This window comes from Nomia melanderi, chromosome 3 (genome assembly GCF_051020985.1).
Source record: "Nomia melanderi isolate GNS246 chromosome 3, iyNomMela1, whole genome shotgun sequence".
Classification (NCBI taxonomy): Eukaryota; Metazoa; Arthropoda; class Insecta; order Hymenoptera; family Halictidae; genus Nomia; species Nomia melanderi.
Window position 1 is genome coordinate 14,573,919 of NC_135001.1, and position 13,027 is coordinate 14,586,945.

The 13,027-nt window shown below is 27.9% G+C and overlaps 1 protein-coding gene across 2 annotated transcripts; it reads left to right on the forward strand.

Annotated features, from left to right (window-relative positions):
• Nucleotides 1–1,112: 1,112 nt before the first annotated feature.
• Nucleotides 1,113–12,986, forward strand: Vps45 (vacuolar protein sorting 45). Of its 2 annotated transcripts, none has more exons than XM_076365781.1 (8): nt 1,113–1,266; nt 7,005–7,203; nt 9,130–9,279; nt 10,324–10,703; nt 11,142–11,414; nt 11,488–11,652; nt 12,331–12,560; nt 12,649–12,986. In XM_076365781.1, exons 2-8 carry the CDS (start codon nt 7,047–7,049, stop codon nt 12,845–12,847), a joined length of 1,554 nt encoding a protein of 517 aa, XP_076221896.1. In that variant the 5' UTR covers nt 1,113–1,266; nt 7,005–7,046; the 3' UTR covers nt 12,848–12,986. The 2 variants fall into 2 exon arrangements, with proteins under 2 accessions (XP_076221896.1, XP_076221895.1); XM_076365780.1 differs by lacking the exon at nt 1,113–1,266 and adding an exon at nt 1,301–1,617.
• Nucleotides 12,987–13,027: the final 41 nt, after the last annotated feature.

The window sequence follows — 13,027 nt, forward strand, 5'->3', positions numbered from 1 at the left end:
GCAAAAGATTAATGCATCATTATATTATAGCCAAAGTTTTATTGAAACTCAAGGCTACTAAAATATTAAGTAATTAACAAGATTAGAAATAACTTTGATATTTTGATTAAACTGTTATAAGGTATAAACAGTCTTACAAAGTATTAAGATGTACGTAAGCTTTTTCTATACACGTAATAATACATTTTTGTGTATTTGAGCTGAACAAATATTTTATTACCTACATTGCGATGTTTCAATGATAAGAATATATATATATAAACTTCAATCATTTAATTCAGTAACTACAATATATTTCTTGAAAAAAATGAAAGGATTTGCTGAAATTATTTTAAATACCTTCCCTTATAATTTAAAAAGAATTAAAATATCAGGATTAAGATTGATATTGTTACTTCATAAAATTAGAAATGACAAAATAGCATCTATAATTATTTGAAAGATACAAAAGCTGTTCACTTATCAAAGTGGTTTACTCTATAAAGAGGAAAGTAAAAATTGGTAAAATTATATATACCCATGATCCCACAAAATAGTTCTAGAAAAAAACACATTGTAGATAAAACAAGAAATAAGGAATGTCATTAATACAAGAACAATAACAAAAAATTACAAATTAAATGCTTCTTTCAAACAATTATATTAATAGTAATACAAATTTATGAATGTAACAAACTTTTTTAAGTTATAATATTAACTAAATAGTTCCTAATTTTTCTTTTATTGTTTGTTAAAGCATTCAAGCAAAACAGTTTTATATTCTTGATGTATTCATGACAGATTGGAATATGCTTACGTAATTTAGAAAATTGTTATGAACGGTTTAGGTTCAAATGAAAAATCAATTTTATTTCAATAATTTTTCTTAGTCGAGTAGCCTAAGTATTCATAGTACAATGGATTAGTATATTTTGTATATTGCAATTGCAAAATATACATAACCATTATTATTATTACTCCAAAATATATACAATCATTACTGAGTATAAGTAATTTTAATATTTTTGTAACTACATATGTTCATAACCTATACTTTTTATAAGTCACTGTTGACAGTCCGAATGACATGTCCCCACGAACATGTATACACACATAAGGTCATAGATTAAAAAATACTAGATGAACCATAAAAATAACATAAGTCTGTTAAAATATGTTCATAAGTTCATAAGATGTTTATATAGCACTTTATTATTTTGAACTAAATATAAAATGTAATTTTAAAAATAATAAGTTGTTGAAATTTTATGTCAAGAATGGAGGAAGGTTAGTAATATCCAATTAAATTCATAGACATATTCCCTAGATAACCTATATCTTTATGTTTCACATACTTCACAAATGTACTCAAATTTCATTTTCAAGGATGAGTGAGTTAGAATAGTAATACAATCAGTAATACAAGCTATACATTTTAATGTGAATGTGAATTTATCAATTAAATTGATAAATAGCTTATAATTTAGAATATACGTGTAATAATAAAAGTTGGTGCAATAGTGACTTTAAAGAATCGTTATTACAATGAATTTGGTGGTTGCTTTAAAATTTTATATTACACAAATGACAGAGGAAAGCGGTCCTGGCATGAAAGTCCTTTTGATGGATAAACAAACGGTAAATATTTCATAAATATTTCAATATAATTATTATGTGTTAACATTAAGTACATTATTGGTAGTTATAATGTTGTTAATTTATGTTTATATTATATACGTGAATTATATTTTGAATATATTGTATGAACATTTACCAAAAATATATTATTACTTAATTATTTTATTTCAATGGATTATGATGTATATAATATGAATAAATTATCTTTACTTTAAGTTTGATATTTAAAAAAATGTAACGAAGAAGTATAATCTGTCATTGCAGTTAAGTTTGTTACACTACTGTTTTATTTATAGCTATGATTTAAGAAATTATCTGTCCATTATAATTAATCTCTAAATAATACCAATGTATGTTTATCCGTATTACCTTACTTTCATTATTGTATCTATAAAAATATTAAAATAAAATATTACAGTATCATAAGAAACTTAAAATTTTTTAAATTTCTTGTATAGAATTAAGAACTCAATTTTTGTACAGGTTTAACATATATTATGCTTTTTGAACATATTTTTTTCTTATAAATAGGTTTTGTGGCAGAACTATATCTTTTGTTGTTTGTTTTTATAGAATATATTAACATAAATGCATTTATGACATTCGATGTAAATAAAACCTTAGTAATTTTTTAATTTTACATTGCTTAATGCAAATCTATTTGTACTTTTTTACAAGAAAACTATCAAAAGTCTTATGATATAATTTCAATAAGCTACTGGTGTTTATTATACTACTTTAAATACAAGTACTAAAAGATTTTAAGGATATAAATAATTTAATAGATACAGTTTTTGTGAAATATTTTAACTGTGAAAAGAAAATAACATATTTATAATAACATGCACAAGTAAAATAATAGTTCAGCTTTTTGAGATCATGAATTTAAATTAAAACTATATTATAAGACGCTAAAAGAATGATATTAAAGTATTCAAGTATTCTTTATTTGGATGTAAATGACATGGAAATATGTTGCCACGATCATCATTCTTAACATCTATTTTTTACACATGTTGTTACCCATCAATCCTAGTTTCTGAGATATCTGCAAAAATATTGCTGAGGTTTGGGTCTGCGTCCTCTTCTCAGGTACCTCATCCGAACATAATTTAAACTACTGCAACCATATTCTATGCATTAAAAGTATGATGTGGAATGACAAAACTTTTATTACAAATATCTCAGAAACTAAACCTGTATGGTGATAACATGTGTGTAACACGATAATATGATAACATGATAACATGATAACATGATAACATGGTAACATGGTAACATCTTCATGCATTTCTACAACGTATTGTAATTGTATGAAAATTGGTAACTTCATCCACACATTACAATGTTACCAATTATTTTAAATAAATGTTGTTAGAATTGACAATAGTTATTGAAATAATAAAAAATTAATTTACTCTTCTTAACCATCTCTGCTATTTTTGATACTAATAAAGTAAATAAAAATGTAGTGGTATTGATAATATTATATGATTTTGAAGTATTATGGGTTCTTATAAGTTCTTTTTAATCCTAGTGTATAACTAGGATTAATGTTTTGATCTGGTCATGTAGGTGAATGTACATAAAGTGTTAATGTAATATTAATTTTATATTATGGTAGAATAAACGTGTATTTCTTTGGTGTATACTAAAAGTATACATTACAATTTTGGCTAAAAGTAGACACACCATAAAATATGAATTTTTTAAATATTAAACAGCATGATAATCACTGTATACATATATAGTATTTGTTATGGAATTTGTTAAAATACATTTTATCAAATTTCATATTTTTAAAAATTGTTTAAAAATGTTTGCAACAAAAGTAAATCAGCATTTAATCTTCTATAAATATCAATATAAAAAATTAAAAAAATTTTTTTTAAGTTAAGGTCACCCGGATTTTTAAGCGTCATTACATAGTTTTAACTTCATAATATTAGCTGACGTTAAGACGAATTCAGTGATTTAACATGTTGTCATTCAGAGTTTTTAAATAACACTGAACTAATTTTAGCAATCAAAAACGGATTTCCAAACCACTGTGAACTGGTTTGAATCTTTTATTGATGACTACCTCGATCTTATTAGCTTCATGATTTTAAAGTCCGATTTGAAATCATCATTTCATTAAGTAAATCATAATAATTGGATTTGGTTGTGGGTCACCAGTGATCCTATGCTATTCAATATGTTAATCAGTGAGAACTTAAATCTGACCAATAATAAGAATTTTTCAAAGTCACTTCGACACAGTTTGAAAAATCAATGAACATTTAAACACAGAATATGAAACTTGCATTTAATTTAGTAACCATGTCGAATTTCATCAGCGAACAAGGTATTTTTCATGCATACTTAATATCGGTACCCTAATTTTTTCTTTACTGTGCGTCGTCTCGTGAATTACAAATGCTGAATACTACGATAACCGTGTATTAGATTAAATAATTCGAATCTACACGATCTACCACAACAACTCACAATCAACGATTAGATGATAAAATTCAGTGTTCACAAAAAACCTTTGGAATTACGCTTGTATAGATCGTCGTTGTATCCAATATATAAAAATTATTTAAAAATGAAGACTATAAGATGTAACTAACGTAAATGTTAAAAGTTTTTGATTTTTGTTTGAGATTGAATTTTGTTGAAATATTAGGAGGATGTAAAGATTCTGAAAATATTGTCTTTAACGGTGATGTTCGTTTTTACTTAAGTGCTTATGTACCTGTATGAGTAAAATTGATGGAGCTTTTGGAGCGAAGGAACTCTTCGCGAAAGATATCAACGTTCATTACACTGTATAAAAGTGATTGTGTGTGTTTCAATGTTGTCTCAAGCTATTATCGAGAGATATTATTAAAATCGTAAATTCAAAGTGCTGTAGCGCAAGAATATATCGATATTTCGGACGGAATATCGTCAATAAATAAATTATAATGTTAACAGTTGGTTCGAATAGGATGGACCGACGTGCTACACAACCATTGTCACCATTGTTGCAATTTAAGAATTGTTCCCTGAGAAGATTAATTTTCAGACGGAGTAACATTAATTTTAATTTATGCGCATCAAATTTTTTTTACACGGATATCTTAAAGATAAAATATACGAGAACTTTCCAACAACTATTATGGAATTAAAGGCAAACATCGAGGAACTTTCACTTCATAAATTCGTATACGAGGATTGCGGAATACCAGAGACGCAACTGGGAATACTGGATGATATTATGTTTATAAAGTAATTTTTCCATATGTTCACTTTTTTATTTTATCAATATACAAATTCCATGTATACTGTTGTATATAAATTGAAGGTTTAATTTTATGATCCATCTTAATAACAAATGTATGTCATTACTGTGTAATAATATGAAGTGTTAACGGTGGGGTAACATAAGCTATACGTAAGAAAAGATTTGTGAACGGTCCATAAAACTAATCTTTTACATTTAAATAGTAAAATTGATCCGTTTATCTAGAGTTATGTATTATTAAACTATTAATATAATATTGGTTGATGCAAAAGTTTGTCCCGTTTTGTGATAAAAATTGAAAAAGAATTTTATTTACGACAAATTACATTTAATCAGTATAATATGTGCTGTTCTGTTCAATGTCCTTTCTCCATTTTTCCGGTAGCTGCATTATCCCGCGTTCATAGAAATTCTGTGGGTTTTGCCCAAAGAACTGATATAGGTGAGTTTTGCAGTGTTCCAATGAAGTAAAGGTTTTATCATCTAAGCTGTTTTAAAGCGATCTGATATGGTGGTAATCGGAGGGTGTAAGATTGGGGAAGTACGGTGGATGGATCAAAACATCCTAACCAAGTTATAAGAGTTTATAATTCGGTGGCCAAAGACACGTGTGGTCTAGTGTCACGGTGTATGACTCAGGTTTGAATAAAATGAAATATTAGTAGACTATCTGTATAAGAAAGGTTTTATCAACGTTTAAAGATTCAATTTATGTATCATTACATTTAACATGTATCGCTAGGTAAAGATGTGCAGTCGGAAATAAAAAATTAAAGCCACCCATAGTTTTCAACATTTCTCGTGGTAAGCGGAAATTAGAAGGCTAAAATGTAATTTAATAATATCTTTTATTAACTATTAAATTATATACAGATATATTAAATAAATAAATATTAATAATTTGTGTCTTCTCCTCCTTTGTTTTTATTACAGCATTCACCTTTTCTGACATACTGCATGTGCGTCTGGTAACCATGTCTTTGACTTTGAGACAGTTTAGCCAAATTTCAACAATTTTGCTTTTAAATTTGTTACTGTAATGGCAGATGATACGTACACAAGAATTTTCAGTAAACTCCAGATATTTTCAACGGGATTCATGTCTGGAGAATGTAGAAACAAATTTTACTGCTCTGATAACAAACTCTTAATAATAGAATATTATGTACAATAGTATGCATATAACTACTATGAAAATATGCAATATATATACATCTTTAAGTAGTTAATAAAAATTAATACTAATTACATTTTAGCCTCTTACTTCCACGATTACCGCCAGAAAACTACGGGTGGTTCTAATTTTTTTATTAGGGACTGTAGAATGACGACAAGCAAAAGTTTCGATTTTGGCATCCTACTGGTTTATTTAGAAGTTCGGGGTCTTTTATACATAGGTTGGGTAACGGAGCGAGGATTTCGTATCTTATTGGCAGAATATGACACTAGCGTTGTCTTGTTGAAACATAATGTCCTTCCTAACGGCTAATTCAAGTCGCTTCTGGTCGACTGCTCGCTTTAGTTCACTTAATTATGAACAGTATTTCTCCGAATTAATTGTATGATTTTCAGGTAATAGCTCATAACAAACGATTCCCCTTCAATCATTAAGTGCATAACACAACCTTCTGGTGTAAATTGGCTTTTGCACTGATTGAAGAGGATCACCGCGCTTGGACCATGATCTCTTTCGCTTAACGTTGTTATAGAAAATCCATTTTTTATCGTCTGTAACTATACGCTTAAAAAATGGATCGATTTCGTTGCACTTTAATAGAGAATTGCAAGCAAAAATTCAGTTTATTAGATTTTTTTCGTTAACTTAGGCAACGATTTTGATTTCTTGTTAATGAATGAATATTTCAATATTTCTAAAATTGAATTATATTTTATTTTTTAGTAAAAATGTTATCTACTATCAATAAACATTTAAGCTCAGAATATTATCTGCTGTCGATAAACATTTATCAGCTTTACAATAAAATGCCATCTAGCACCAAAACGGAACGAGCTTTTGCATTAACCCAATATTAAATATTTTCTACGATTGCATGTAAATAAACAAGAACAATTACTGTTAATATATTTCAATAAAAGTTTATAACGTTTGTTACAGACGAGCATAGTCAGTTTGTTATATAGTAAATGGGAAATCTTCATGAAGGAGGTCTACTTGTTCGAAAGACTCGATACAAACAGTCGTAACGAAGAAGTAAAACACCTGAAATGTATAGTGTTCATAAGGCCAACAAAAGAAAATATTGAATTATTACGCAATGAACTGAGGTATCCTAAATATGGAACATATTATATTTGTAAGTAATTTTATAGTATTTTTATATTTGATTTAATATCTTTGATACTTTGCATCGGACATAATTGTATGAACGAATTTAATCTTCAAGAAGATATCGAGGTTCAATCGAAAGCTGTTCGCAATCCTCAGTTGAACGTGTTCAAAAATGTATTTTGGCATACTTGGAACTTGAAAAATTGAAAAAATACTTCGAAAATTGAAAAAATTAAATGTTAAATAGCTTTTTAAATATCGACTGTTGAAGAAAATAGCTGAATATGGGTTGACTTATTTTTACTCTAGATTCATTAAAAAATTTTTTATCAAAAATGATGATCCAACAACTGTGACGTTTCCTTGTTAGATAATTTCTGGCTCAAGAATTTGATAAATGCAACATTTTTAAGTTTATATGATGCCTAAGTTTTACAGCAAACGCAACAACTGATCGGCAAGACCTTTGGAAATAGCTTCTTTAATTCTCGGAATAATATAAATGTTCGTACAACGAAAACTTTGGAAATAGCTTCTTTAATTCTCGGAATAATATAAATGTTCGTACAACGAAAACTTTGGGTTCACAAAATGTGAAACCAATCTTGGACATCCCGTACCTTGAAAAATAATTGTCAACTAAACTTAAAAATGTTTAGTGATTAATGTTTCATTATAATGTAAAATTTGGGATAAAAATCAATTCCAAAATCGGAGGCTCCAAAATGGGCGAAAAAAATCCCTCATTTTGCGTCATTCTTTGTAAATATGAGTTTCACCAATTCTTTTTCCACTTTAAGTTTAATTTTCTAAGAGATACGACTTTATTGTTTCTGATCATTGTATAAATACCTTGGTAAAATTCTAAATTCTTATTGATCGTGATTTGATTGTATCTGTGACTGCTAGCGTAAATTAAATTTTAAATTGTCAGATATCACTCACGATACTGGTCATTTTATTAAAGACGTCGTAAATACATTCGATAATAAGATCTTGCTAATTCTTGTTTCCTTAGAATTTTTCTATTACAGGCAGGTTAGTAGATTTATAATAACTATCCATACAATTATCAATAAATTATAACTTATTAACAACTTTTTATATAATTAATGATATGTCTGTCACCTTCAAGAAAAATTGTTTGGTACATTTTACATGTTCTAATATTTTCAGTATACTTATCAGGTAAGTACAAGTACAGTTGCCTCTAATTTATTAATTGGACTTCTCTTATTGTACATCTATTTCTTCGTACGAATTTTCAAAGTCACGAAATTCACATCTTCATTATAATTATAATTATGATTATAATATTAGAGCATCAGTTATAATGCTCAGTTACAAACTGTATCATAGTCGATATACAAAATTAATTACCTCGTTATTAATACTCATAATAAACGAAACAGTTTTCAGACAGAAAGTCATGTGAAGGTCAATTTTGCTTCTTTAAATTGAACCCTTTATTTTTCTTACACTAGTCGATGTACCTGTTTACTCTATATAAAAAAAAGTATAGTTATATCGTAAAATTAATAATTGAGATAATAATTTAAGTAATGGACCGTTATTCTTTTTTATTGTAAATAATGATTCCCTTCTCGGGATACAGAAGTTTTTAATTTACAGTTTTTAATTTAAAAGCTTGTATAATATGAATATTGTCGACAGAATAGCAGAAAAATAATATTTCTTTTGTATCGGTTCTGAATTATTAAACATTTATAAATAAAAAAGCAAAGCTTCTGTCACAACTTTTGTACTTTTAATTTTCATTTCATTTCGTCTTTATCTTTAAAACTATTTCTTATCTCTAGCACACAGATATATGAAAAAACATAAAATTAATCTTATGTGATGTGTAAGAAATTATGCTAAAATAAATTTCATTGTTGCATCTATTTCTTGTTATTGTATGTAATTTGTCATTACAGCGATACTTTTATAGATTTCAGTAACATTATCGCAAATGCTGACATTAAACTGTTGGCTGAAAGCGACGAACAAGAGGTGGTGAAAGAAGTGCATGAATATTATGCAGATTATTTAGCTGTCAGTCCGCATTTATTTTCTCTTGGTATCACCGGCTGTTCACAAGGTAACTTTTGCTGTTCAATAATTCAAGTAAAAATTGTGCAATAAGATGGCATTATTCTGCTATGTTATTTAATTCAATTATATTACCTATAATTATATACAAGGCGTATGCTATAACTATCGCCATGATCTTTCCTGGGCTTCTACTTGTCAAAGAAAATGTTCCAAACAAAAATCAATCTTTTTTTAATCGACTATAAACTACAATATACGAAATTCTGGAAAAAATTTGCATTCGATAAAAATTCAAGATCATTTTAAATGCCACTATGTATGTTTGTCATCACCATATTGTAGTCGACGTCAAAATGAAGTCAACGACCCTACAAGCTATGACCTGGATATAATTTTGAAATTTGAAATTTGGGATTGATGAAAGGCATAGTTATTATGGTAAATTATATTATTTTTACTAAATCAAATCGTGTTTACTTATGAAGGATGCACTTTTGACTTTTGATTAAACAAAGTTTTCTTCGCAATTTCTTACACTAATTTACGACCTACTAAAAATAGATTAATTTTTGTGAAATGGCATGCCTGGAAGTCGGTGGTCCTTTCTATGTTTATTTTACTGAGAGTTTTGATGGTTCTGTTTTTGTTAGTATTGTCTAGGAGCCTGGATGGGTTTGAGTGTTATTATATATTTGGAAAGTCGAAAATGAGTATTTGTCTTTTGCGTGAGTTAGATGAGCGTTTGGGTGATTTTAGATCTTTTTCTTTTGTACATTCTACATTTGTTTGATGTATTGAAATTTAAAAATATATTTTCGCAACGTTATACATTATATTCCAAAAATTTTATTAAAAGAAATACTTTTAATGGATTTTTAATGCTTTTTTAAAACCATCATATAATAATTTTTCGACGGACACTTGTTTTTTCCTCTAAAAGTATTCTTGAACAATTTTTTAATATGACCCGCAGCCAAAGTCAGACTTGTATTCGGCTCTTTATACTTGAAAGGTTGTCCATTACTTTTAGGATTATTGCTATTGTTTTTCCGTTTCTAGTATTACAAATTCTATTTCATATGTTTAACAGGATTACTATGGAATCCAGCACACTTGCAGCGAACCGTTTTAGGCATAATTTCCGTTCTGCTATCAATTAAAAGGTGTCCTTATATACGCTACCAAAGTAGCTCAGAAATGGCAAAAAGACTAGCAGAAAGAGTACGAGAAGCTCTGACGAAAGAATCAAATTCATTTAACTTTAGGCAAGAATCTAGTCCGGTTCTACTTATATTGGATAGAAGGGATGATCCTGTTACGCCATTATTAAATCAATGGACGTATCAGGCAATGGTTCACGAGTTATTAACTATCAATAATAACCGTGTTAATCTGTCACATGTAAAGGGTATTGCAAAGGAATTAAAGGAAGTTGTTCTCAGTGCAGAACACGATGAATTTTATGCAAATGTAAATGTATATTCTTGACTAACGATAAATATTGTTAACCCTTGGATGGCCGATCGTCTAGCAGTGATGAGAGCAATTGATGTTGAGTCATTTTGACTCATACTAAAATTTTCGAAATTTGTACTTCAGATTTCGGTTTCTCTATCAAAGTTATATATATAACATTATATAATATTTTATTGTACTATAAACGAATTGGTAAATTACGATAAAACAGGATAGACGAAAGAAAGAAGAAAAAATAAAATATAAAAGGACATTGAATGTATATATAGGAATTCAAAAATATGAATAGCATAATATATATATAAAATGTAATATGTTATTTGATAAATACAATGTGAGGAAAGTCAGTCGGCAGTGGTCGCCTGAGGGTTAATGTGTATACGTGTGTACAGCTTTAAATTTGTTTTAAATAAAGTAAATAATTTTGAACAGAATTTATATCACAATTTTGGTGAAATTGGGCAAACGATAAAAGAACTGATGGACGAGTTTCAAAAGAAAGTTAAGAAACACCAAAAGGTGGAAAGTATAGCCGACATGAAAACCTTCCTAGAAACTTATCCCTTATTTAAGAAACTATCCGGTACTGTCTCGAAACATGTAACAGTAGTTGGAGAACTTTCATCATTAGTAGAACGACACCATTTACTGCAAGTATCAGAATTAGAACAAGAACTCAGTTGTCAGACTGATCATTCGATGCAGGTATTGCATTTTAAGGCATTTACTGATATTTTATTTACTGCAATATATATTACACTTTTAACTTCTTTTACAGTTACAAAAGATAAGAGAACTTATCAATAATCAGCAAATTAGGGAAATTGATATGACGAGATTGGTAATGCTGTACGCCCTTCATTATGAAAAACACGCGAGTAACGATATTAGTGGATTAATTAGTTTACTGAAGAATAAAGGGGTGTCGGAGAAAAATATTAAGGTATAGTAAAACACAACTTATTTAACAAGAGTTTTGCTGACATCAAATTGCTTGGAAGCTATTAAAGACTCTCGAATAAGTAAATGTGTAAATGTGTACACAATGTTGGATCTTTCACTTCTATATAAGAATATGCGATTGATTAGAAAATAAAATTGATTGGCAATAGAAAATTATTCAAAATTATATTCAGAAAAAATAAATAACACCTAGATTTTTCAAATTCAGTCGAAAATTTTCATCATGAGTCTAATACGGTATCATAGGTCAAGGGGTTAAAAGCCTATCATTGGTGAAATTGTACTCCTGGCAATTTTTCTTTTAATACTGTTAAAAAAATATAATAACTGTTAATAACATTTTTTTAGACATTTCATTGAACAACTACATACGATAATATTATTATAGAATATACCATTAACGTAATTTTTAGGAATGGTTCCAGATAATTATTGGTAATAGCCATGATTAAACACGACTTATTAAAATAGAAAGATTATAATGATAATTAAATACAATAACAATTAGATTAATGGCTTTTTCACTTTATTATAATAAAGAATTTTTTAATTATATAAGTCAGACTTTTATCATATAAATAGTAATGAAGTTAAAAGTACGTAGTCAATATCACAGGTATCATTTCTAATTTCAAATATAATTTTTAAAATGTTTTAGTTTATACACCATATATTAGAATATAGTGGAATTAATTCAAGACATAGTAATTTATTTGATCGCGAAGCAGTAGCCAAGATTACGAGAAAATTATTCAAAGGTTTAAGCGGAATAGACAATATATATACCCAGCATACGCCTCTCTTGAATGAAACTCTCGAGGACTTAATGAAAGGAAAATTAAGTCCACAAACATTTCCATATCTTGGAAATATGGTAATATCAAAGAGGTAAGAGTGCATTATTGTAATGAAATGAAAATAAACGTTGTACATTTTTCTGCAATGTTAGGTATTAATTAAATGATTATTCTCCCAGGCCGCAAGAAATAATTGTTTTTATGGTTGGTGGTACGACTTATGAAGAAAGTTTGGCTGTGTACAATTTAAATAAACAAAATCCAGGAATAAAGATTATTTTAGGTGGTACCAATGTCCATAATTCTCAGAGCTTTTTAGAAGAAGTGCAATGTGCTACGTCAGGCATTTTATCAAAGTACAAAAATAATAATAATTAAAAATTATCTAATTGTATATTTTTTATTAAAATATTTACTTCTGCGAATTTATGATCACGAAGAATCGATGTAAGTTATTCTTTTGTAAGAAATAATGTATTATTAATTACCATATTAAATCAAAGCTATTGCAACAACAAATAAAATGGTACATTCATTTTTTATTGAAAAATATCCTTA